General features: G+C 37.2%; 1 protein-coding gene across 9 annotated transcripts in view; it reads left to right on the top strand.

Annotated features, from left to right (window-relative positions):
* The window catches only part of LOC135200451 (cystathionine beta-synthase-like), a 189,514-nt gene that overhangs the window by 109,578 nt on the left and 53,693 nt on the right, over positions 1 to 26,243 (top strand). For 4 of the 9 annotated variants that reach the window (XM_064229099.1, XM_064229101.1, XM_064229100.1 and 1 more), the window contains exon 1: positions 25,274 to 26,137. The exons of the other annotated variants lie outside the window; for them this stretch is intronic. In XM_064229099.1, coding sequence (XP_064085169.1) covers positions 25,289 to 26,137 — 849 coding nt within the window. In that variant the 5' untranslated portion in view covers positions 25,274 to 25,288. Of the gene's footprint in view, positions 1 to 25,273; positions 26,138 to 26,243 lie in introns of those variants that run through there. 9 annotated transcript variants of the gene reach the window in all.

Genomic DNA, 26,243 nt, shown 5'->3' on the forward strand with positions numbered 1-26,243 from the left:
AAGAATTATATTTCTGAATGAATATAGCATATTTCAATTTCAATTTTTCTTTGGCGAAACAACGCGTTATTTGACCGTAGAATTTAGCACGCGCCTCGAGTAAGTTGGGGGATGGATCACGATACATGCAATATATGAAAGAATTTCAATATTTATATAAAAAAAATTCTACCCATCTAATGAATGCTATTTTATCGAAGTTGTTGGATTTGTTCAACTTGAGGTTATGAGATAAAATTGTCATGCGTGTACTTTAAAAAATTTATGAGTTTTATTTCTAGCCTTTGAATTTTTAAAGGTACTTTGGAAATAGATCTAAAGATTATCATGAGTGTACTTTAGGGTAAATCGTAACATACTGCCATTTATGTCTTTTAATATCAAGTTCAGTTATTTTCCAGGTCACTTGAAGGTATGAGAACGTTTCATGTAAAATAAAACCGTAAAAATCCTTGAAGGTAAAAAGTTTTTGTCAACTATACTATACTGTATAACCGACGAATTTGGATGGGTATAAAGGATTGTACAAACTCTCTCTCTCTCTCTCTCTCTCTCTCTCTCTCTCTCTCTCTCTCTCTCTCTCTCTCTCTCTCTCTGTATGTATGTATTTGTGTATAAACAGAATGAATGTTTATTATAATAGAAAATTGGTTGAAATATTGATTGAGAGTGAGTGAGATACTCGAAAACTGTGTGAGAGAGAGAGAGAGAGAGAGAGAGAGAGAGAGAGAGAGAGAGAGAGAGAGACTAATGAATGAAGATGCTCTGAAATATATGTTTACGACAGAATTGCTGAGGGAGGATACAATCGAGTACTGGGAATTCTCTTCTGAAAGAATATAGCCAGGAGAGTGACTGGTTTGGGGTAAAAGTAGGTGTGAGACGAAGAATGATTGTGAGGTAAGAGTATGTGAATTATTTGACCTTGGCCTCTGGCAAGTTATCACTTCAATGATAATGCAGTCGTTAGAAAACTTGATGTGTGTCAAACTTTTTGTTGTTGTTGTTAGTTATGCGAAAACTGAAGTGTTTGTGTATGTATATATAGTATATATATTATATTATATTATGATATATTAAATGCAGTGATTGATCCCCAAAAGAGTATAAATATTCCTACAGATACTGACCCTAGCCATGTTAGACTGAAAATTACGTAATACTCTATATTTATTGATATGTATTGAAAGCAATTCCAATCTTATTTGGGGGGGGGGGGCGGAGTTGACATTGAAATAGCGGAGAAAAGTCGCTACAAGATAAAATGGTGATTTATGTCGTATCCTTAAGTTATGAATAACCTGGCTGGCTTTGATGTAATTGTTTTAATTAATTATGCCTTGCTCCACGAGGGATTGATCGCTTTAACAGAGACACGTATTTGGAATACAAGGTACGAATTCTGATCCATATTACGCTTGCGTAGATGTTGGTTAAAAGGGCTAGGTTGCGAATTTTCTGTTTTCTCCATGTTCCAGTGTTGTAAAATTCCTAACCTTCCATAAGGCTTAATGCTTATATTCGTGGTGTTTGGAAGTGGCATATATATATATATATATATATATATATATAATATATATATATTATATATATATATATATATATATATATATATATATTAATATGTGTGTATATACAGTTATATATATGTGTATATATATAGCTACATACGTATATACTCTCTCTCTCTCTCTCTCTCTCTCTCTCTCTCTCTCTCTCTCTTTTCTCAGTGCATTTCCGCCAAGTAACAACAAAAGGTCTGTGAGTCACGAACGCAAGAAATCTGCATCATCGACGGTGAATCTGAAAAGAAGCAAGAAAGAAAGAACGAACGACGGGGGCCGCCGAGAGGAAGAAAGCGAAAGTGAATTAGCGTTGTCCTTTGTTCGGACTGTTTAGGCGCCCCGCTCGTGACGGAGACGTCCTCTGGGGACGTCTTTCAAGTGGTTATTTTGGTCTTGTCGTCCGCGATTAGCCGAGGGTCAAATAACAGCGTGGCCGGGACGAGATTGGAGGTCTCCCAACTCGCTGGGCCATTGTGAGTGTCCTGATGGAGTCAGTAGTCCTTGGTTATATATTATTTGGGCGCCATGATTTTTTTTTATTTTTCTTCTTATTGCGTGCATTTTTCGCTTTGTGCTTTTCGTTCTTCTCGGCCGCTCTTTAATTTGTGACCGATGTTAGCTTCCAAGGTCTTTTAGCTTTGAGCTCGACGAGTAGAGAGAAACGCGAACTTGTTTTTTTCTCGTCGACAAATTTGCATTCATGTGTTTGCCAAGACAACAAAGAAAACGTTTTTTTTTTCGTCTTGCGAATTGAATTCGGAAACCCTAACGAGGGAATCATTTACGTTTCTTTCGCATTTTGGGTAATAGGACTTATTCTTGTACCTTTGTCACTAATCGGTCCGAGCTGGTTTGTATACAAGGAGTGACGTAACAGAGGAGTAACATAACCACTTTATTAAAAGAGTGACATAACGGTGAAGTGACAGTGTAATCAAAATTATTTCATTAATATAAATCATTAAGATTTTATTTAAGATACTAGAACAAATGAATCGCTAACATATTTTAATGTGTGGATGCTTTTCCCTCCTTGGAAGTTTATATCTGAGGACTCACTCCTATGACAGGCCACTCCTTTGAACGACTCCCGTCCCGGCAGTACTGATAATGGAAGGGCGAAGAGCATGTCTTCCATTATCAGTACTGATGATAATGGAAGGGTTACTCTTCCATTATCCCTGCTCTTCCATTATCAGCAGTACTGATAATGTAGGAAGTGCTCTTCTTCGTATTCTTCTCGTGGATGAATTTGGCGGAGGGAGAACGACCCACGGCTCTCACTTGAGACACGAAGACGCAGCCACACACAATTCTTGGAAGCCGAAACAATCACAATTGTGTACACAAAGAAGGTGGTTCCCTTCCATGAGCTAACTCTAGAGTACTGTGTAATTTGGAAACCAGTGACATCTATATTTTGTTATTTTTTAAGTCGATCTGCATAGAACGACGTGCACTCCGCATGTCATGTCAGCGGCAAAACGCTGGAGAGGAGAGAGAGAGAGAGAGAGAGAGAGAGAGAGAGAGAGAGAGAGTCACAACATATTAATAAATTTAGTGTGAGGAATAACATGAGCTAGGCTTACGCAGTTTTATCTGAATCCTATAAATTTGTACCCGAACGTTTAATTAGAACAATTTCGGCTCATTACTGTCAGGGGCAGCGGCTTATATAGAGCGGGAGATCGTGTACAGGAAACGTTTCTCTCTCTCTCTCTCTCTCTCTCTCTCTCTCTCTCTCTCTCTCTCGTTAGCGAATCTCTTGACTGATTTTCATTAGTATAATTCTCTCTCTAGTTCTCTCATTAACGAATCTCTTCTTGATGAATTTTTTTCTATATAATTTACCACCCCTCCCCCCCCACCTCTGCTCTCTCTCTCTCTTCTCTCTCTCTCTCATTAACGAATCTCCTGATGGATTTTTTATATATAATTTCTCTCTCTCTCTCTCTCTCTCTCAAATCTCTAGATTGATTTTTGTCTATATGATTCTGTTGTTGTTGTTGTTGTTGTTTGTTAGTGTGTGTGTTTGCATGTGTGTGTCTGGGTGCGTGTTCTCACCATAATTACTTTCACGAGAGAGAGAGAGAGAGAGAGAGAGAGAGAGAGAGAGAGAGAGAGAAGATTCACGGAGCCTTATGCCAGTTTCTCTCCATTTATCGAGTTTTTTGTAATTTGACGTCAGTGTTGCCAGACACTCAGTTTGATCATTCCTTGGATTATGTTATTTTCAGTTACCCTCCATTTTTTTTCTATTAAACTCGGTTTATGTTGTTAAAATGGACGAATTTGTTTCCGTTGTTTTCGATTCAAAGTATAAAATTTCGTCGGATTTTATTTTGAATATATTTATTTTATTTTATTTCATTGTTTTTTTTTAATTTTTTTTTTGCCTCTTATTTAATCAGTTTTTATTGTTCTTTTCAAGTTCCTTTTGTAAACTGTTTTTCATTGATTTCGTATTAAATTTTGTGATACGTTCTTCCCAGTATTATTTTGTCAGTTCATTTAAAAAAAAAAAAAAATATATAATATCTTATTTTAAAAAAAAAAAAAAAAAAAAAAATATATATATATATATATATATATATATACATATATATATATAAAAAGTTTGAGATTTGTAAAATGTTGCATATATATATATATATATATATATAATATATATATTATATTATATATATATATTTTTATATTATTATAGATATATAATATTATATATATATATTCATATTACATATATATATATTCTTTAGACCATTCTAGCAATGACGTAATTCCGAAAACTTCTATTGGGAGTCCATCCATGCAACATTTTACAAATCTCAAAAATTTTTTTTTTTATGGCCCTGACAGAAAATTAAATTCTTCAGAACTTGATATCAACACATTAAAATTTTTATTTTTCTAACCAATTCGTATTTTTCCGCGTAATATTTAGTTTTCTGTTAAAGAAAGCTATTGTGCTAGCTTCGTCTGTCCGTCCGCCCTCAGATCTCAGATGCAACTGAATTAGCCTTTATCGTACTTCTGGCAGCGCTGTAGGTACCAGTAACATTAGGCCACCACGGGACAGTGGCTGAGATTCCTGGGTCGCGGCTGAGAGTCTTATGGGTCGCGGCTGAGTTCCACCACCGGACAGAAAGACTTCGGCGCATTACGACCACAGAATGAAACAGCTGAGGACACCAACTCAAACCCTGAAATGTGTTTCGAACTAATAACTGACGGGGTTCTCATTTTAGGCGCTTGGATTAACGCTAATGAGGGACTTTTCACGAAACGAGGTCGTGACCTGATGCTGGGTCACCAGTCAGGTCGTGATCGGGTGTTGATCGATATCCGGCACTTCAATTACAGCTTGCGTTGGATGCAGCATTTTTTAAACGGGGGATCCGTTTTCTATTCAGATGCGCACCGGTTTTGTCCTTTGTTTCTTCTTCTTCTTCTTCTTCTTCATCTTCTTCTGTTTCTGTTTCTGAGCGCGGATTTTATTATATCCTTGCATATGTGTACATAATGTATGTATATATACACATATAAATTTGTATCGCATCATTGTGACATTTTTAATATCACAAACATTAGGCTACAATTTAATGGTTCTGATAATATATATATATATATATATATATATATATATATAATAATATATAATATCATAAAACATTAAGCTACAAATGTTTAATGTTTATAATATATATGTTATGATATATACGTATATATATATATATATATATATATATATAATATATATATATATATATATATATATATATATATTATATATAAATCCTTTAATAGGACACCAAAGGCAAATAGGCTGTGGTGAAATTTACACAGCATTAGCTGCTTAATACGCAGAGAGGGCTCATTAGCAGGGCGTCGCTCCCTTCTTTTGTTAAACACTTTGATTCAACTTGCCTTGCTTTTTGAAGTTTGCAAAATGGTATCCCACAAGGTATAGTTTTATTGTCCTTTATCATTTTATTGAAATGAGTAGCTGTTTTTGATGATATCTTCGGTCGTAACGATTCAGAAGTGAAAGACTTTACGTTGGAGAGAGAGAGAGAGAGAGAGAGAGAGAGAGAGAGAGAGAGAGAGAGAGGTTACTTTTAGGAGATGAAGTAGAGTAATGTTTTTTTTCGGTGCAGCCGCTCTGCTGGTTTCTTTCGTAGAATAAAGACCAAGAATCTAGGGTACGTGCTATCAGAATGTATCTTTAGATTAATCTACATGTAATTGTAACCTGTCCACCCATCAGTGTGATAAACAAGTGGACTCGGAATAGTAACACGCAGTAGCCATGTTATGAAACAGATTACAAAACGTAACGAAACCTTTTATCTCGTGTTTGTGGTTTGGGCAGGAGGCAGTTATGTGAAAATGTGTGAGTAATGTTATTTTTAGAGAGAGAGAGAGAGAGAGAGAGAGAGAGAGAGAGAGAGAGAGAGGTTGTCAGTCAGTATTATTATCCTCTTTTTAATGCTGCAACGCCAGGAGACTTGACATAATCAATGTAGCATTTTGTTAGTAATTCGGCGGGATATACTCGTTTGCTTTAAAAAAAATGTAATGTTGCGATCTTTGCTGCTAATTCTCAAAAAAGCATCGTAAATACGACCATTCGTTCACGATGTTTCTTTCATTTGTGCTCCATCGTCAAATTACATATTTTTTTCATTACCTTTGCCGTCTTCCAATGGTGGATTCTAAGCCAATGACCTTCAGTTTCCCTCTGGTTACATTTCGTTACTGTGGGAGTCGTACTGCTTTGAAACTGGTTTCCTGGTGCCTGTTGTTTCGTTCTTTGTTAGTTCCTGCTTTTAGTGTTCTGTGAAAGAAATCTATTGAGACGGCTGCAAATTAGTATGTTGATCATCCACCCTCCAATCATCAAACGTACCAAATTGTAGCCCTCTAGCCTCAGAAGTTTATATTCTATTTAAGGCTGAAGTTAGCTATAATCGTGCGTCTGGCTACGATATAGGACAGGCCACCATCGGGCTGTGTTTTTAAAGTTTCATGGCCAGCGGCTCATATAGCATTATGCCGAGACCACCGAAAGATAGGTCTATTTTCGGTGAATCGTTATTAAACGCTGGATACGGCAGTCGGCTGTCGGCTTCTCGATAATAAACTATTAACGAATTTTGAGGTGACTAATCACACGATCGAAGATTTATTCGCCTGGCGATGAATTAAACTTTGTAACCTTGTGTAATCACACCAAAGGGACCATTGACTTGAAATTCAAACTTCCAAAGAATGTTGGTTTCAACTTCACACCGCTAAAGACCCCCCAAACACTGCTGCAGTAACTGATCCTGATACATTGCCAGTGATTTTTCATCGGTCGGGGAAGACGCGAACCAGCGACATCTGAGTAGCATTCCACGACGCTAACTACTCCCTTTTGGAGGGATTGGCTCCCGAAAGGTATAGTCTTTATTCCGGTCTAAAATCCAGGGATGAGGATTCCAGTCCGATGCCTCTTAGTATGCTCCAAGCAGTGATTTGTAATTATTGGAGTTTCGTGGGAACTGCTCGCTCAATCTCTTTGGTGAATTGTCATTATGGAATTGAAGCGCCTCAGTGGCGTGATCGGTATGGTCTTGGCCTGCCACCTCGGTGGCTGCGAGTTCGATTCTCGGCCATTCCACTGAGGGCTTAGAAATGTGTATTTCTAGTGATAGAAGTTCACTCTCGACGTGGTTCGGAAGTCACGTAAAGCCGTTGGTCCCGTTGCTGAATAACCACTGGTTCCATGCAACGTAAAAACACAGTACAAACAAACGAACAAACAAACAAAATTATGGAATTGAACGACAGGAAAAATTTTTTTATTATATTATTATTAATCCACAGTCACACGAAACACCCTACAGGGGCCATTGACTTGAAATTCAGGCTTCCAAATAACAAGGTATTTGTCTGAAAGAAGCTACAATAGATCATTGGAAACAGACATAAACGAGAGATAAGTTATTACAAAAGAAAAGTAAGATGTATTGATGAATTGATAAATAAATGTGTTTAGCTAATCTTTTTAAGTCAAGGTTTAAGACTATACTCACTTATTTATTTACTTTGTCATTTGTTTTTCATTTCGAAAACTATTAATTTTATTTAATTGTCAATTTGAAACCTATTTGTTTTATTTGTCACTTTGAAAACTTTCTTTCATTTATTTTTCATTTTGAAAACTTTATTTTATTTGTTTGTCATTTTGAAAACTTTATTTTATTTATTTGTCATTTTGAAAACTTTTAATTTTATTTACTTGTCATTTATGTTATTTATTTGTCATTTTGAAAACTTTATTTTATTTATTTGTCATTTTGAAAACTTTATTTTATTTATTTGTCATTTTGAAAACTATTTATTTTATTTACTTGTCATTTTGAAAACTTTATTTTATTTATTTTTCATTTTGAAACTGTTATATTTATTTGTCATTATGAAAACTATTTATTTTATATATTGTCATTTTTAAAACTATTTATTTGTCATTTTTAAAACTATTTATATGTCATTTTGAAAACTTTATTTTATTTATTTGTCATTTTGAAAACTATTTATTTTATATATTGTCATTTTGAAAACTATTTATTTTATTTATTTGTCATTTAGAAACCTATTTATTTGATGTATTTGTCATTTTGAAAACTATTTATTTTATTTATTTGTCCTTTTGAAAACTATTTTATTTATTTGTCATTTTGAAAACTATTTATTTTATATATTGCCATTTTTAAAACTATTTATTTTATTTATTTGTCATTTTGAAAACTATTTATTTGTCATTTTGAAAACTTTATATTATTTATTTATCATTTTGAAAACTGTTTATTTTATTTATTTGTCATTTTGAAACCTATTTATTTTATTTATTTGTAATTTTGAAACCTATTTATTTGATGTATTTGTCATTTTGAAAACTATTTATTTTATTTATTTGTCCTTTTGAAACTATTTTATTTATTTGTCATTTTGAAAACTATTTATTTTATATATTGTCATTTTTAAAAATATTTATTTTATTTATTTGTCATTTTGAAAACTATTCATTTTATGTATTTGTCATTTTGAAAACTATTTATTTTATTTATTTGTCATTTTGAAAACAATTTATTTTATTTATTTTCATTTGAAAATCTGACTATTTATTTTTTATTTGCCATTTTGAAAACTTTATTTTATATATTGTCATTTTGAAAACTATTTATTTTATGTATCTGCCATTTTGAAAACTTGGTTCAGCGGAGTCCAAATGTCAGGCAAAATAGAAATAAGCAGTAGAATATCACTTACAGATTTTTATTTCCAGGAATGAAAGAACGTGGAATAACCTAAACTCCATTTATAGAATTACCGAAATTTTTGAATATCCGTAGGAAGTCCTCGGTCACGCTACCTCCATGATTGACAAAGAAGGTCTGTCAGTTAGACGATTCCCAAAAATAAATGCATTCAACTTTGTTCAATTCTTTGCGTCGTTCGCTGATTTTGCGGGCGGTAATAGTCAAAATCAATCTCAACAATATTTTTATTTATATATTTACTTTTGATAGTTTTTATTTTTAATCAGTGTTCCATTTTTGTAAAAATGTACTCCATTCGTAGGTGTTCAAAGGAGAAGTTACGTGCTGAGATATATTTCATGAATTAACTGTTCATTCATGAAATACATTTCCATGAAATGTTTTACCTAGATATTTGCAATTTTTTGGTTATATATATATATATATATATATATATATATATATATATATATACACACGTTTTTTTTTGCACGACTGCACCTTAGTTTATATGACAACAGTTTTATAGTACTTAATTAAAACCCGTCATTTATTTATACTACCGACGCAGAACTAATCCTCATGTTGGAGCTAATTTGGTATATAAATTTTTGTCGTGGTAATGGGAGCTATTGTGTATCATTATAACCGTTGCACTTCCTCAAAAGGGTTGCAAGCGTTTCTCAGAATTGCTGTTGGTTGATGTTAAATAGATCTTTTTGTTATTAATGAAGTCGCTGAGAAAATCTCTTGATTTCTCAAGTCTCTTTTTTTTCATGAGGGAAATGTGTAAACTCGCCTTCTATAACTAGACCATGGGCTCTTTTCCCCCCTGTTGTGGCTCTGTAGGAGAATGTTGCATATCTCTTCTCTCCTTCGTGTCCGATCAATAAGACTTTCCCCATTTAAACTGCCCCTGCCACGACCTACATCTTCATGTTCCAGTGGAGAACCCATACACAACCTCTTTGTGGTGCTAGTCCAGTGTTGTATGGAACGGCGGAATGGTTTCTGGAACAGAATGGAATGGATACCAACAACAGAATGGGACCTGGAACAACAGAATGGTATCTAGAACAACTGAATGGTATCTGGAACAACGGAATGGTATCTGGAATAACAGAAGGTTGTCTGGAACAACGGAATGGTATCTGGAACTACATAAGGTTGTCTGGAACAACGGAAAAATGGTACTCGGAAGAGGAAAAGGAAAACTGGGAAACTAGAAACACGCACGGTATCTGGAACAACAGAAAGGGACCTGGAACAAATCCAAATGAGTTCTGAAGCAGAAATACTGGGTCTGCAAATGTAAACTGATGTTTGGATGAAGAGAATGAGGTCTGGAAACACGGAAAGAGGGCCTGGAACAATAAATTGATGAATGGACCAGCAGATTTAGGCCTGGAACCACAAAATGGGGTCTTGAACAACAGAACGGGTATGGAGCTGGGATTTAAGAAAGAGGCGCGGGTCACCAAGACGGGATCTGGAAAACCAGCATAGTTTAGAATGAGGTCTGGAACACCAAAATGTCATCAGCTGGGTGGTGTCTATGCAAATGTGATTAACTTTTAACATTAACATTGAGTGTTAAGAAATGCTATGGCGCAAATAAAGGGGTTTGGAGTTCAAGATTGAAGTCCTAGAATACTAGAATGGGATCTGGAACATCAGATTGTTTTCCGGAATGCCAGGGTGACTTCGGATCACCCGAAAATGTGAATAAATCTCATGATTTATGTGCAAACGCGTAGATTTTTCCCCAATTTACTGTTGGGGAGGTTTTCGGTTGAAGTTTATGGTAGAAAGGTGAATATTTAGACCTAAAATACCGACGTTCTAGATTAATATTATCCAATAAGTTAGCGTTTTTATGTCTTGCTTCAGTCGTAAAGCCAGTTATTTATTCTTTCTTGCTACTGTAGTTACTACAATGTTGTATCTCTCTCTCTCTCTCTCTCTCTCTCTCTGCTACCAGACCGTTGGAGGTTACATTGTTGAAAAAAAATCTTAAAATACAAAGTAAAAAAAAAATGAAAACTGGAAATTTTAGAGAGAGAGAGAGAGAGAGAGAGAGAGAAGTGTTTGTGTGTGTGTGTGTCTTTGGATCTCTGGTGGAATCTCTGTTTCGTGGGCAGTAGTGGTCATAAGCCAATCTCTTTATGCGAGGGACAGGTTACGTTGCGTGTCGTTCCTCCTTCTGGATACATAATATTTGTCTCTGGTTTGATTTTATTTTGTTGTCTCGTCCGTTTCATTGTTATTAACGTCGCTTTCCTTTTTTAGGTCATTATATCTATGATGTCATTGCTTGGTAGTGGCTGCTTGCAAGAATTGTAATTTACCCCTTTTCTACTCTCTCTCTCTCTCTCTCTCTCTCTCCCTCCGAGGATTGTTCCATTCCCCGTCTTTTTCTACAACAATTACGTTGTGTCTCTTATCCCTTACCATGAATGTGTGTGGAGAGGTTGCTCTCTCTCTCTCTCTCTCTCTCTCTCTCTCTCTCTCTCTCTCTCTCTCTCTCAACTGACCCACCTTGTTTTTGGCAATGAGTTCCTGGTCATACCGCCGTCATTATCAGAGAGTAAACATTAGCGTAAGTTTCGCATTGTGTCGTAACTCTCTCTCTCTCTCTCTCTCTCCATCGATTTTGTCTTTCAAGAAGTTATGGGAGTCTTAAGACCACTGTTATTCTGCCTTCGGATTTCAGTTGACACAGGAACAGCAGAGAGAGAACAGGAGGCTCTTCTTCCGTGCGTGCGCGTTGCCCGTAGTGATTCTGTGCGTGCGTGTGTATCTGTGTGCCTTTGGTGGTTTAGTCGCGTGCATGCGCGTCGACACGCACTCGATGTCTGTATCTCATTATCCAGTTTTATGTTTGCGAATTTGTGTCTCTTACGTGTGTTTTCTTGCATCCGTTCTCTCTCTCTCTCTCTCTCTCTCTCTCTCTCTCTCTCTCTCTCTCGTGCGATTCGTTTTGAATTCATCAGCCAACGTGTTAAAGTGAAATGTTTATATGTGTCTACGAGCTTTGGTTTTAAAGCAACCAGTTACTATACTTTGTTTTAACGGAAGTTTTAGAAAACCTAAATACGATGCTTGTTTTGTGTGCGATGGCGTCTACGTTTGTTGCTCACGTTATCGTTTTTTTAAATTAAATGATGTAGGCACACCATCGATTTGTTTGTGTGACGTCTTGGCTGGACTTTTATGATCTCTCTCTCTCTCTCTCTCTCTCATATTTATAGGCCCTGTTTGTGTGATTACTTCTCCCCCCCTCTGACCTATACCTAGAGACGGATATATATTTATAACCAGCTAATGTGCAGTTGTGTTACATGAAAATATCTTACGGTGTATAATTCTTCCTTCTTTTGTGTAAGAAAAGGCGTGAATAGTTCTCATCAGAGAGAAAAGTCATTTGACTAGTTTTTATACTTTATTTTGTTTTTTAAAATGTATCCGAATCATGTGAATTTTTTTTCCGAATTATCTGAATCATGTGTAGTGAAATCGGGTATTACATGAAGTGTTATCCGAGTGATGTGAAACTTCATCCGAATTACGCGAAGTAAGTTCTAACATTGCGTTGAGCATTATCCTTAAAAAAATGTGAAGTGGTCCTTTCTTGATCGTGATTGGATGAAGTTGGATCCGAAGATTCGAACGTAGATACGAACGAAGCTATTTCGTACACAAAGGGAGCCGAAGATATGAACAGGGGTTCGAACGCAGTGATTTCGTACTGAGTGGGATCCGAAGATTCGAACTGTGATACGAATGAAGCTATTTTGTACAAAGTAGGAGTGAAGATATGAACAGGGATACGAACGCAGTCATTTCGTACTAAGTGGGATCCGAAGATTCGGACTGTGATACGAATGAAGCTATTTCGTATTGAGTGGGAGCCGAAGATTCGTACAGGGATACGAACGAAGCCATTTCGTACTAAGTGGAAGCCAAATATATGAACAGGGATATAAACGAAGCCATTCCGTACTAAGTGGATCCGAAGATTTGAACAGGGATACGAACGAAGTCATTCGAACAGGAATACGAACGAAGCCATTTCGTGTCGCGGTATCCTTGAAATTTCCCTCCTCATCGGCCTCTTTGGCGCCTCCTCCTTCCGATGATAATATTGTGATGCAGTGGTCTGGTACAGCACGTGGCCTTTGCCGGAGTGGTCGTTTGCTTGTTTGCCATGTTGTCCACATTTGAAATCAGTCTTGCGAACGGATTTTAATCAAACGAAGTCTTTTGGACTAATGACAATAGACCAAGACGCCGAAGGTTGGGTTTTGGAATAGAATTCGGATGAATAATATGGAATACTTTTCAGTCCCACCATATATTCTATTCAGTAATGCGAGACTTATGTTAGATATGAAAGGTAATTTGGGTAAAGTACTCCTAGCTTGGTTTGGTTTTTCATGTCCAGGGGTCCATTCCAGGCTTTATATTCCCTCTTAACAGCTTATCGAACTTAGTGCAAGGACCTATGCTGGCACAAGGCCTACTTAACATATACCAATCAGCCACCGGTGTACGACAATTTTGCATTATGTGGAAGTGTGATTCTAAATGAAGTTACTGTAAACTGTAAGTTATGTTACGTGACGTTATGCAAGAGTGAAATTTTAGACCTATACCAGACGGGGTTTACGTGTTTTCCTAGTCGTAACATCTACGCGTTACCGACTCCGAGGTGCTAGTACTAAAAACATGGCGGAAGCTCCTCGGGACGCTGTGTGTAGTACTAGCCCATCGGGGATCAAAGTATTACTATTATAAACACCCATTTCTATATTGTGTAATCGACAAATTACATTAATAAACGATATCTATAGCGGATATTTTATGATGCTGGAGGTTACGTTACAGTTAACAGTATGTGAGGATGAAATGCTAAGCTAGTACGAATCTGGAATAAGTTCTGATGAAGTTAGTTTTTTTTTTTTTTTTTGTGTGTGTGTACATGTGTATGTATTATCACTAGAAATCACTTTTCCTGCCTCTTTTTTAATTTCTTTCCTTTAGTTTTTGGAGTTATACGTTTTTTTTTTTTTTTTTTTATAATTTTTTTCAGGGTCTGAATTAAAAATAAGATATAAATGACTTAAGGTTGAAACGTTTCGCAAGAAGCCCAAGCATAGGATCGAAGAAATAGAACACGTTAATAGCAGTAGTAATACCAATGTGTGTACCTGAAATAAATGTACTTCTTAAAAATAAGCTGTGTGGTGTGAATGGTCTGAAGATGTAAATCTCTCCTAAGAAAGTGAAAAAATAAAAAGTAAGAAAGCAAAACATAAATTAATACCATTTTTGAGACTTGAGCTTGTTGCAACAGCCTAGTTAGTTTTCTGTAAAAGAAAACTATTGAGATGGCTTTGTCTGTCCGCCCTCAAATCTCAAAAACTACTGAGGCTAGAGGGCTGCAAATTGGGATGTTGAGCATTCACCCTCCAGTCATCAAATGTACCAAATTGCAACCGTCTAACTTCGGTAGTTTTTTTTTTTTTTTTTTTTTTTTTTTTTTTTTTTTTTATTTAAGGCTAAAGTTAGCCATGATTATGCGTCTGGCAACGCAACAACAGAGGCCACCACGGTCGGCTGAGTGTCATACAGCATTATACGCTTTACAGAAAACTCGATTGCGCCGAAGATACTTTATGAACAAATTAACCCTGCAGTAAATGGTTAATAATCAGGTATGGCTCTATCCAAGACAGAGTCATACCTGATTTATGGTTTAAGTAATTAATGTTTACATTACGAATACACAGTCCAAATTAAATCGAGTGCCCTCCAATAATTCAGTTGTATATTGAAAAAAAAAAAGAGGTAAATAAATAATAATAAAAAAAGAGAGATTTCAGTTTGGCGTCTGTCTGCCAGGGATTATAGTACTAACGGAGAGAGGTGTGGGAATCATGTTGAACCGCTTGCAAAAACATAAAGGGACCAAAACATACCTAAGTCGTAGAATATATTCTATGAAGCAATAGATCGTTGGAGGTGTTTAAGGGAAAATGCGGCTTATTGTAGCAGATAACGAATGAAATGCGCTATAGGACCGAAAAGTTAAGATCTACAGAGAGACATCGTTCGGCAGAACGCGGGAAAAGTGTTTTGATGTTACGCGGGTGAAACCCTTCGCAACAGAACGCGACCGTAGAGCCAGTTTTAGAGAACGTTTATTTTCATAAATTGATTGAGATGGAAAAGAGTATTTAAAAAAAACTTCAATGGCCTGCTATTCATTATTCTTTTATACTATTCCTGTCGGATTAAAAATAGCCCATATCGATCATCACAAACAATAGTGATGCTAACTATTACAGTAAATGATAGTGATGATTGTTGATTGTGTTGCTAGATCTTACAATAACTGCTAAGCGCTCAGTGGGCGTGATCAGTATGATCTTGACCGGCCACCTCAGTAGCCGCGAGTTCGATTGAGGGGTTAGAGATGTGTATTTCTGGTGATAGAAGTTCATTCTCGACGTGGTTCGGAAGTCACGTAAAGCCGTTGGTCCCGTTGCTGAATAACCACTGGTTCCATGCAACGTAAAAACACCATACAAACAAACAAATACAATAACTGGTATTTCGATAATTCAGTGAAACCTCAGGTGCTGGTGAAATAGCATGTTAGGTAAAATAAATTGCATAGATGACCTTCTCTGAGGAATCTTGACCATTTATAGAAATCATTTGAAAGTTGATTTCTCCTTAAAGTCAGTCATATCGAAATGGTAACCTAATAAATAAATATAGCGAGTTTCATGCAATTCTCTTCGACTGTTATTGAGATATTTTTCAAAGAGGTCTACACACTCGACTGGCTCTGATGAAGATGTACGCTCTACTGAGTTCTCTAGTATGCTGTTTGATTTTGAAAATGTAAAATTTAAATATAAAAAGGATCACACGATGAAATCATGGAGGGAAGATAGTCCAAACTTGAGACTTCTAAGACCTTCAGGCTTTTGGGATGCTCTCCAAGTCTTGGTCCATTCGTGCCAAACCCCTTAGTCATTTGAACATTTCATTATTACCATTTTTACATGCTGTAGACAACTGTAGAGATACTGTTCCCATGTTGAAGGATACTTTTTATGCATTGGTAGTTGTAAATAAAAGTGCCCATATTCAGTAACTCTTTTGATGCTTCATATCATTTAGTTCTCTCGTGCAGGCATAAGAACACATCTTGAGTTGATACTTAAGTTTAACCTTCATAAGTTTACGAGGACTTCTTAGCTTTGATTTACGTACATTTGGTATGGTTGAAATAAGTACATTTTTATCATAATCGACCAGCTGTTCGAGCTGTTATCTTGTGGTAAAAAAACAAAAAACAAAAACAACTATACTCGATTTTTTCCATCTGTCCACCCGCCTGTGGTATTTGCGTATGGTAACACTGCGTCCCGGGCTTTAGATAGTTACATTCAGCTTATATTCAACAATTATAATATCCTATTTCGAATAAACACTTTTCAGTTGCAAATGTACACCCAGATATCCTTTTATTTACCTAAAAGTTACACACAGCGTAACTCTCGAAAGCCCGGGACGCAGTGTTACTATACGCAAACACCACAGGCGGGTGGACAGATGGAAAAAAAAACAGAGTATAGGCACTCACTCTTCTTTGGACATCCTGTAGCAAATATCCATCCATGTGGTGGTGTGCCTCAAGGTGATGAGTGGCCGTGCCCTGCCCTTGTCTATCCTTATCGGTCTTCACTTACGGCGCCTTCTGCTGTGTCTCCTCCTCCTCCTCAGGGTTAGTTCTCCTCAGATGAAGTAGTTTGATCCTTAGAGCTTCCTCCAGAGACGATCATGTTTCTCGATGAAGTCTGTTTCTGGTAGCGATTGAGTTAAGGCCACAGTTTGGGATGCTGAAGTGTTTCTTGTAGAGATTAATCGGCTTGGACGACAGAAAAAGAAAACTTTGGCCATTTAATGTGAAATTATCCTTTTTTAAGAAGTAAATTTTACTGACGTATCAATTTGTGTAGACAATCACGATTACGTATAGGTTCATAGTCATTCTTTTCAAGGAGTTTTATTGATTTAACAGTCCAATAGGCTATTGTTGCCATCATGCTTAAGATAAACATTCCAGTTGGTGTGAACATTGTAACATAAATTGCTCGACACGTATTAGTTGACTAAAATTAGAGTAAGAACGAAGTCAAAATATGTTAATGATAAATATTTATCATTAACGACTACAGTAGGTTTTCATGTACATAATGAATTTAATAACAATTGCATTCTAAGTTTATATTAATTCAGTAGTGATGGACGATTTGACTGGTAGAACTATGATTTAGTTTAATATTATCCCGAACATCAACTTGCCTGCAAGTATTTTTTATAGCTGTTATTGTTGACGCCAGTAATACAGTGAAAGCAGTAAGTGGTGTTTGAGTAAGGGGAATATAACGTTATGCTCATATTAATTCACTTGCAGTCCACTGTAGCCTAAAATGTTCTGTATCCTGGTTGTGGCCAAAAGTATGCCCTATAGATATAAGAGTAATCCAAGTAGAAGTTTTACCCTTTGTGATAGAAAGTTCTGTTTTGAAAAGTACAGTCTACAAGCCAGAATTGTCATTGTTAAAGATGGTAGAGCACTTCAAATGCTACAATGTTGCTTGTGAGTTTGATTTCATGACCTCATATTTGAAGGTGCTGTTGTAGTCTAGAGTACACTGTACAAATACAGACAATTTTTATGAAGAGCTCTTTTAGTGGAAAAACTACTATAATGCTGCTGTCGAGATTATGTTTAGAGGCACCAGTGCCAAGCCCAGTTGGGTGGTGGGGACTCACAAGGAGTGTGAGAGTTGGTCGAGTTTGATCCCAGTTTGGTTAACCTGTGTAGGAGTCATGTGTTCACCTGATGATTCACCTGAGGGCGAAGCAAGAGATCGCCCACCCTGCGTGGGTGGCTGCTTCTTGCCGGATTCTACACCGTCTGCTGTATTGTGTCCTTCATGGGGTTAGTGCATTGCAAGGACAACACCATAGGATAGTACACAGTCATCACACTCATAATCCTTTAGTCCAGAGGCAGTTTTAAATCGAAGTAGCTCCACGAACACAAATCACAGTAGCTTTTATAATCGTGTAGAACGTAGCAAATCAAGTAGGTTCGTAGAAAGTATCACTGCAGCTTCCGTAATCTTTTAGTACATAGTTTTAATAACTAAAAGATACACAGTTTTAATAAAAGTAGGTCTATGTACACAAGCCACATTAGCTTGTATGATCTTTCAGCGCGTTGACGATTGAAATTCAAGAGGCTTCACGAACATTGATAGCTGTAGTTTTTAAAGGATCTGTAGTTGCGGTTGCTGTGTGCGGGAAGTGAATGGATGCAATATTTAAAGCCTGAGATTTTAAATTGCTAAAGATAATAGATTGCAGTTGGTATGGTATGTATCAGTAGGTCGTAGGCATTAGTTATTCATAGAAGAGTGTTCACTCTTGTTAAGCCAGTATTTAAATAACTGCTGTATCATGTCATGTCTTAAATCACATTTAAAGTGTAAAATGTAGATTTGATAGATTTTAGTTACGCTGTAGTATATTTAAAAGAGCCAAGATGTTAGTATTAGGAGAAGTCCAAAGAATGTACACCTTTTAAAAGTTTTTCGTTTTCCCTGGAGGAGTCCAGAGAGTGAACACCTTTTAAAAGTTTTTCGTTTCTCTAGAGGAGTCCAGAGAGTGACCACCTTTTAAAAGTTTTTCGTTTCCCTGGAGGAGTCCAAAGAGTGTGCACCTTTTAAAAGTTTTTCGTTTCCCTGGAGGAGTCCAGAGAGTGAACACCTTTCAAAAGTTTTTCGTTTCCCTGGAGGAGTCGAGAGAGTGTACACCTTTTAAAAGTTTTTCGGTTATCTGGAGGAATCCAGAGTGAACACCTTTTAAAAGATTTTCGTTTCCCTGGAGGAGTCCAGAGAGTGAACACCTTTTAAAAGTTTTTCGTTTCCCTGGAGGAGTCCAGAGAGTGAACACCTTTTAAAAGTTTTTCGTTTCCCTGGAGGAGTCCAGAGAGTGTACACCTTTTAAAAGTTTTTCGCTTCCCTGGAGGAGTCCAGAGAGTGAACCCCTTTTAAAAGTTTTTCGGTTCTCTGGAGGAATCCAGAGTGAACGCCTTTTAAAAGTTTTTCGTTTTCCCAGAGAATTCCATAGTGTACACCTTTTCAAAACTTTTCATTTTCCTTGTAAACATGTAAACACGCTTCTTCGTTATTCATGAGGTTGAGAGTATGGAGCACTGACTTTAGGATTGATGAGCTGAATTATTTGTTTGGTATAATGAAGAAATTTAGAAAAATACTGGGATGTACAGTTTGTCATTATAATGCAAGGTTTATAACATGTCTCATAGCATATACTATGGAAAAAGGCTATTCAATGCTTAAAGACATAAATTTTTGCCATAGTTTTTCTTGGAAAATACCAAGTCAGTAATTATTACGAATTATGAGACGGGGAAATAATTTGCCAGACATCCCAGGTGTCTCTAAATGTCCCCAAGTGTTAACTGGGATACAAATTTTATCTGAAAAGCAGACTCACGACGGGTTGGAATGATTTTTGCCTCGAATCACACAACCACTCCTGTAGTTTTGGGCCAGGAAATGTTAACTTGATCTGCTTAGACAATTACCATGGCGTGGCAATCTAGGTATATCAGTCTTATCCAAGCCACGATGTACTTTATTGATTCTGATCACTAATACCAAGTAAATGAGAGCGAGAGAGGCGGTACTGGGGAGGGGGCGGGGGCGAACTGCAGGTCGAGGAAGCTTGATTATGGTAATTCCATTATTTGGCGATATAAGTAGCTATGCATTGTTGAAAAATTATATAGATCCAAAAACTGCACCTTGTAGATTTGTATCATCTTTCTCTTTCGTGGAAGGTTCGTCGAATACAGATCGGTAAATCGAGAAACCTTTTGATTGTTAACTGTGTCGCATTCTGATAGTTGTAGATCTGAAATGCTTCTTGTAGATAAGATGTAGAGTTTTTGTAGTTGAGCAATCAGGACCTTTTAACTATTTAATTGTAGAACAGTTGGCCTGCGTCATCTTTTCTTGGGGTTAACACTAATAAGTTTTTCTTATTCAAAATGCGAGGTTATCACGTAGTTCTCTGTAGTCGTAATTTCTTTGCTGTAGATTGTGTAGTTGTCCAGGTTCCCATTTGTAGACTGGTGGTCTTTTAAGATGAAATAAACCTCATTTTTTTCTCTCTCTCGCTCTCCTTGATAATCCTCTTGCATTATCTTGTGTAGCGTTCATTCTGTAGATCGTATTATCTTTGCTGTAGAAACTGTAGATAACCAGGTGCTCTTGTAGATTGGTAATTGTGATAACTTACCTGTTATTATTGTAACTGTTTTTGAAGTGATAATGCTACTAATTGATTGTTACTTGAAAGAAAGACACAACTTCTTCAAGTTACTGTAGACAATATTTTCAATCAACACCATTTACGCAGTTTTTTACATTTACGTATAAATTGAAGTAGCAGGTTTTATAAACAGATGTCAGTCGTGGGAAACTGAAATATATGAGAGGTAGATTTTTAACAAGATAATAAACGTCATTATCATCATCATCACCATCATCATCTTTGCCTCGTAAGCTTAGGGTCTGTCTCAGATTCCTTAAATAAAACTAATGAATTTTTGCACACGTTTAGTAACTAATCCTTCGTTCGGGCCAGCCTGGAAGAGTTCTGTGCAATCAGTGCTCTGATAAAACTACTCTAAGAATCAACACCTTCACGGGTTTGTGGTTATTACGCATACATACGTATCCTACAAAATGAGATCAATAGGTTATATTTATGTTTTTTGATGTATTTTATCTTCCGCGAATCTCCACTCATCAGAGTTGTACAGCGTCTCTTTTTGCTACAAGAACCCAGTTGACGGTATCACGTATTGTTCTTCCATGTTTGGTGCCAAGAGAAAAATACGATTTAAAAAAAAAAAAAAAATGACTCGCAAAAAGGTCCCTTCATATGATTCCGTATTTTTCATTTAAATGGCGAGGCCCTTCGGTTTCAGTATTAGGGTTGAGGTTGCTGGTCAAAGGCCATTCTTCTTATTGCGTTACAACCCACAACAATCGACCAACTGACGAGGTCAACAGAATCACATTGCATTCTTTTTGGGGAAAATGTATGAATCGTTTTACCCGTCTGAGATCGATCCTTGTACTAGAGTTCGTGAGTTACGTAGCTGAGTATATTTACACTTTTATATATATATGTATATATACATACCTAAATATGTATATGTATATACATATGTATAATATATATATATATATATATATAATATATATATATATCTATATATATTAATATATTACTTGTGTGGTAGGACCGAGAGGGACGAAACACCTGACCTCCACTGTCACCTGGTTTCGGAAACGGCGACCCCGTGTCAGCTAACGATGCCCTGGCCCACGGGAGGGGGAGTACCTCCTTCAGTTGACACCCCCTTATCTTGACTACGTCGTTGACCTCGGTGCTGTCGCTGCGTAGTTGTTAGGGGTCTTTAGTTACTTTTTTTTTCTTTATCATGTTGACTGGCTATTACGTCGTTACCCGGTGATCTAGTTAAAATTGATAACGTCATTTTAAAACTGATAGTTTTATATGTAGAAAAAATATGCGGTTCATTGGCATATTGTTTTATTCGTCCCTATAGTTGCCTTTTGTTTTATCATTTTCATGTGATCTTTCATAAGATCTGCAACCTTGAAGTTCCTCGTTGGACGAGTCGGTTACATGCTCTACTAATCTCAGGGTCAGGGTTCGATTCCGCCCCTGCTCTGCCAACAAGGAATCATAGGAGTTTATTTCTCGTGATAGAAATTCATTTCTCGATGTGGTTCGGATCCCACAACAAGCTGTAGGTCCCCGTTGCTAAAGTAACCAATTGGTTCCTAGCCACGTACAAATATCTAATCCTTCGGGCCAGCCCTAGGAGAGCTGCTCATCAGCTCAGTGGTCTGGTGAAACCAAGGTATACTTAATTTTTTTTTTCTTTTTGCAACCTTGAACTTGGTTAACTGTTAACTGAAATAATGATAAACACTTGAAATCATACTTGCACCTGTGATACCTTTGTTAAGATGATAAAGACACGACTTCTTCTGTTTCTTTTCCGAAAAGACTTGCACTGGTTTGTGATAGCATTTTAACAGAGACCATTGTGAAGACCAGTTTAGATTATAAGTAAATGGGGATAAATTTTGCATTCATAGGTATGGTATTTAGGTAAAGATTTTGCTTTCCCACTTTGGAAATCGCCACTTTTGCTCAATTCCAGTCGTTTTGAATATACTGTAAAGGTGTTGAACATCGGGGTTCCTGCAGTATAAAAAATGTAATATCTATATTGTGTTCGTTCGGGCGTATTATTCCATATTTGCTGAATTCGTTGGTTATTGCTTAGCTGGGTTGTGTTTAGTACAATGTCTTTGGGGTTGACCCTAAAAACATAAACAAAAGACTGTAAATATCATCCAGATGACCCCCAAGAAATATGAGTCCTGGATAAGCGGCCCCCCCCCCCCCCCCCCCCCCCCCCCCCGGCCCCGAAAACCCTTGGGGTCACTATCCAGGAAAAAACCAGTATTTTCTATTTAAAGACGGATGATGGTGTAACTATCCTCCTTCGAGGTAGTCATTTTTACATGAATTATATAGACTGAAGTTCATTGAGGACTTATTTTGTTCAGATTTTTTTCGGCATTTTGACAGTAACCTGGGTTCCATTTCTTGGTAGTTTTTTATCTGAATATAAAAGTATTTGGGTCAAAGTGAGATTTTATTTATATATATTTTTTGTACTTAATGAAACTGATTATTTATTTTTATTCTGTCTCTCTTGTATTTTAGACGTAGTTTAACATACAAGCAAATACTGTATATTGTTCCTTAAGGTTTAGAAATATCTCAATAGAAACCATGTTTTACGACAAAAATGAATAAATATCACAGAACCTAACTTTGTGGTGTTGTGTATATGTCTGATTACTTGCAGTCTTGCCATTTTTCCATCGTGAAGAGGTGAAATATGGAAATGTTACGAAAGTAAAACAACAACGAAGAGTAAGTTCTTGTTGTAGAAGAACCCACTGAAAGACAATAAACCTATACCTTGAAATAGGCAAGGTTGTATGATGCAAGTAAAACACGAGGCAGGCAAGCTGAGGGCCCTTGAAGCAGGTGTTGAGCAGTTATTGAGCTGACCAATATAGAAACTGCAAAACTTAGCATTCTTTGGATTTGGCTGAATTTGGCAGAATGTTGCGTAAGTAGCCCTTTGAGGCCCACGACATAATCTAGAATTAGTGGTCACAGATGTAGACTTCAAGATTCTCTGAAAGGAAATAGGTAGAATGACCTTTGTTCAGCGTTTACCAGAAATGAGATCAAAGGATTGACATTGTTCAGAGAATATTATTATCATTAGTGTAATAGTTCAGTAAATGAAACCCATTCACATGGAACAAGCACACCAAAGGGGCCGTTAACTTGAAATTGAATCTTCCAAAGAATATTGGTTTCAACCTCCCACCACAAACCCCACACTGCAGCAGTAACTGATCACACGGTACAGTGCCAGTGTTTGTTGTTCTCTTTTGGGAAGAGGCGAACACGCGACATCTGAGTGGCATTCCACGACACCAACCGATATACACCAGCGGACCAGCTCTAAATAGAATCCAAATGCTTCTTGCGTGGTTCTTCCAAAACTGAAAAGCGCCTCAGTGGGGTGGTTGGTTTGGTGTTTGCTTCTCACCTCGGTGGTCACGGGTTCGATTCTCGGCCATTCCATTGAGGAGTGAGAGATGTGCATTTCTGGTGATAGAAGTTCACTCTCGACGTGGTTCGGAAGTCACGTAAAGCCGTTGGCCCCGTTGCTGAATAACCACTGGTTCCATGCAACGGAAAAACACCATACAAACAAACAAACCAACCTCCAATACTGAATTGGAATTATGGGGAAGGCTAAAGATGTCGGAGGTGAAATCTTCCATCATAAAGATCTTAACCACCCAATTTTTACATTTCTTGTCAATAACACAAAGAGTTGAAAACACTGTAAAAGTACAGATTGCTCCCGCTTCCCCCCGTGCTGGATATACTTGTTCCTGTGGCACTGAAGAAGCCGTTTCTGTTGTTAGGGTAATTTTTTTAGATTGGTTTTATACAATTTCTGGGGATAACTATGTGTTGAACAAGCTGAGCTAGTGAACTGTCAAAGATAAAGGCTAGGGGCTTCCTTTGAAGAATTTGTAAGTGTACGGTAGTACACCCTACCAACTACATGGTACCCGTTAGTATTGAAGGGGGTTTTAAGGATAGCCCACCCATAGTTATATACATAAGTAAAGGTATACCTTTATTTATGCATTTTTTATCACGTTCCAAACTTTCGTTATTCAGTTATACATAGTTTTATATATATATATACATATATATATATATATATATATATATATATATATATATATATATATATATATGGGTGTGTGTGTGTGTGTGTATATATAATATATATATATATATATATATATATATATATATATATTTATACATATGTATACACACATATATATATGTAAATATATTAAAAAAATGTTGTATAAAAGAGGTTTTATGGGCAATTCGGGGTATTGGTGTATTATTTGCATTTCAAGCTAAAAAAAAACATATTACGTAAAAATTACTAATCGGCTATTTTTTGTGAGTGTTTGGTGCACTTTCTTTAACTATTGATTGTAAGGATTTTCTTAGATTGTAGCTCTTTTAATATTTGATGTGATTTAGGAGTAATGTACCATATCTGTGTTGTGTACCCGTTTTATCTATTTCTCTCCATACCCCTTGCAGCCTATTTTTTTATATCAACTGCTATAGCTTCCATATTATTGCCTGTAACTTTTCCAGATGAATATATGATCAAAAACCTTAATCTTAAGTCCTTTATGTGTCTTTGAAAACCCATTGCACATCCTAATGTACATCCTTGTTTGATCTGTTTATGATTAAGGTACATATTACTGTCATCTTTTCTCACCTGTTTCTGTTGGAACTGGCTGAGGACCTTATAATCTTCATGGTGCAGACTTGTGTGTTGAGGCGTTGATTTGATTCTGCAAAGTCCGCAGATAACGGAGAAAGAGAGAGAGAGCGAAATGCGTAGGCGCGAGAGTTAAGTGGTGGTGGGCGCGAGGGCGTGATGTGAGGGTGTCGTACAAAGGGCAAGCGAGAGAGAGAGAGAGAGAGAGAGAGAGCGCGAGCGAGCGACGGCAGCTCTGCTGACCAAGGAAGAGACTTGGGGTTTGTTGGGTGATGGCAGCCGTCAAGAAGGTGTACTTGGGAGACCTCAAGGCCATGGTCGGCATGTCTGGTCCCCAGACATTGTACCAGACCAGGCTCTTCGAGGATAGATATCAGAGGACAATGCCTCTTGAGGACAGACTTCAGAGGACCAGGCCTCTGGAGGATCGACTTCAGAGGGCTAGGGCTCTAGAGGACAGGCTTCAGAGGATGAAACCTCGAGAGGAGACTTACCAGAGAACGAGCCCCTTAGAGGAGAGCTATCAGAGGATGAGACGCTTAGACGAGAGACTTCAAAGCAAGAGGTCTTCACCCTCACCTGACCGTTATCAGTCGAAGCCGTCTTACGGGTACACCCCTCTGGACGAAAGACCGTATGGGACCAGATATCTAGAGGATAAACCACTTAGTTTAAAACCCCTTGACGATAGACCGTCATACAGTTCGAGTATCCTAGACCTAGACGACAGACCGTACGGACTCAGTCGCCTGGACGATAGGCTGTACGGGACGAGCCGTCTAGGTGATAGACCGTACGGGACAAGTACACTGGACAGACCTTTTAGGACCAGCCTTCTAGATGGCAAATCATCCATTTCTAGAATATTAGATGACAATACGTTTAGGTCGAGTCTCATGGATGATAGGCCATCTTCCACCTTGACTCTAGACGACCGGTTATCGTGGACAAAGCCTCTAGACGAAAGATTGTACAAGTCGAAATACCTGGATACCAGACCTCTTGGGTTGAGTCTCTTGGGGACGAGTCCTCCGGAGTCGAGTCCTCTAGAGACCAGCCCTCTGGAGACCAAATCTCCAGAGGCAAAATCTCAGACAAGAGCTCTGGAGGCAAGACGGCAGGTATGTCAACCTCCAGCTCTTAGATGATATAATATTCTTTTTTCATTACGTTTTATTTTAACATCCTCTTGTTTACTTTTTGTCCGTTTCCACTTATTTCTTTTTT

This window comes from Macrobrachium nipponense, chromosome 26 (genome assembly GCF_015104395.2).
Source record: "Macrobrachium nipponense isolate FS-2020 chromosome 26, ASM1510439v2, whole genome shotgun sequence".
Lineage (NCBI taxonomy): Eukaryota > Metazoa > Arthropoda > Malacostraca > Decapoda > Palaemonidae > Macrobrachium > Macrobrachium nipponense.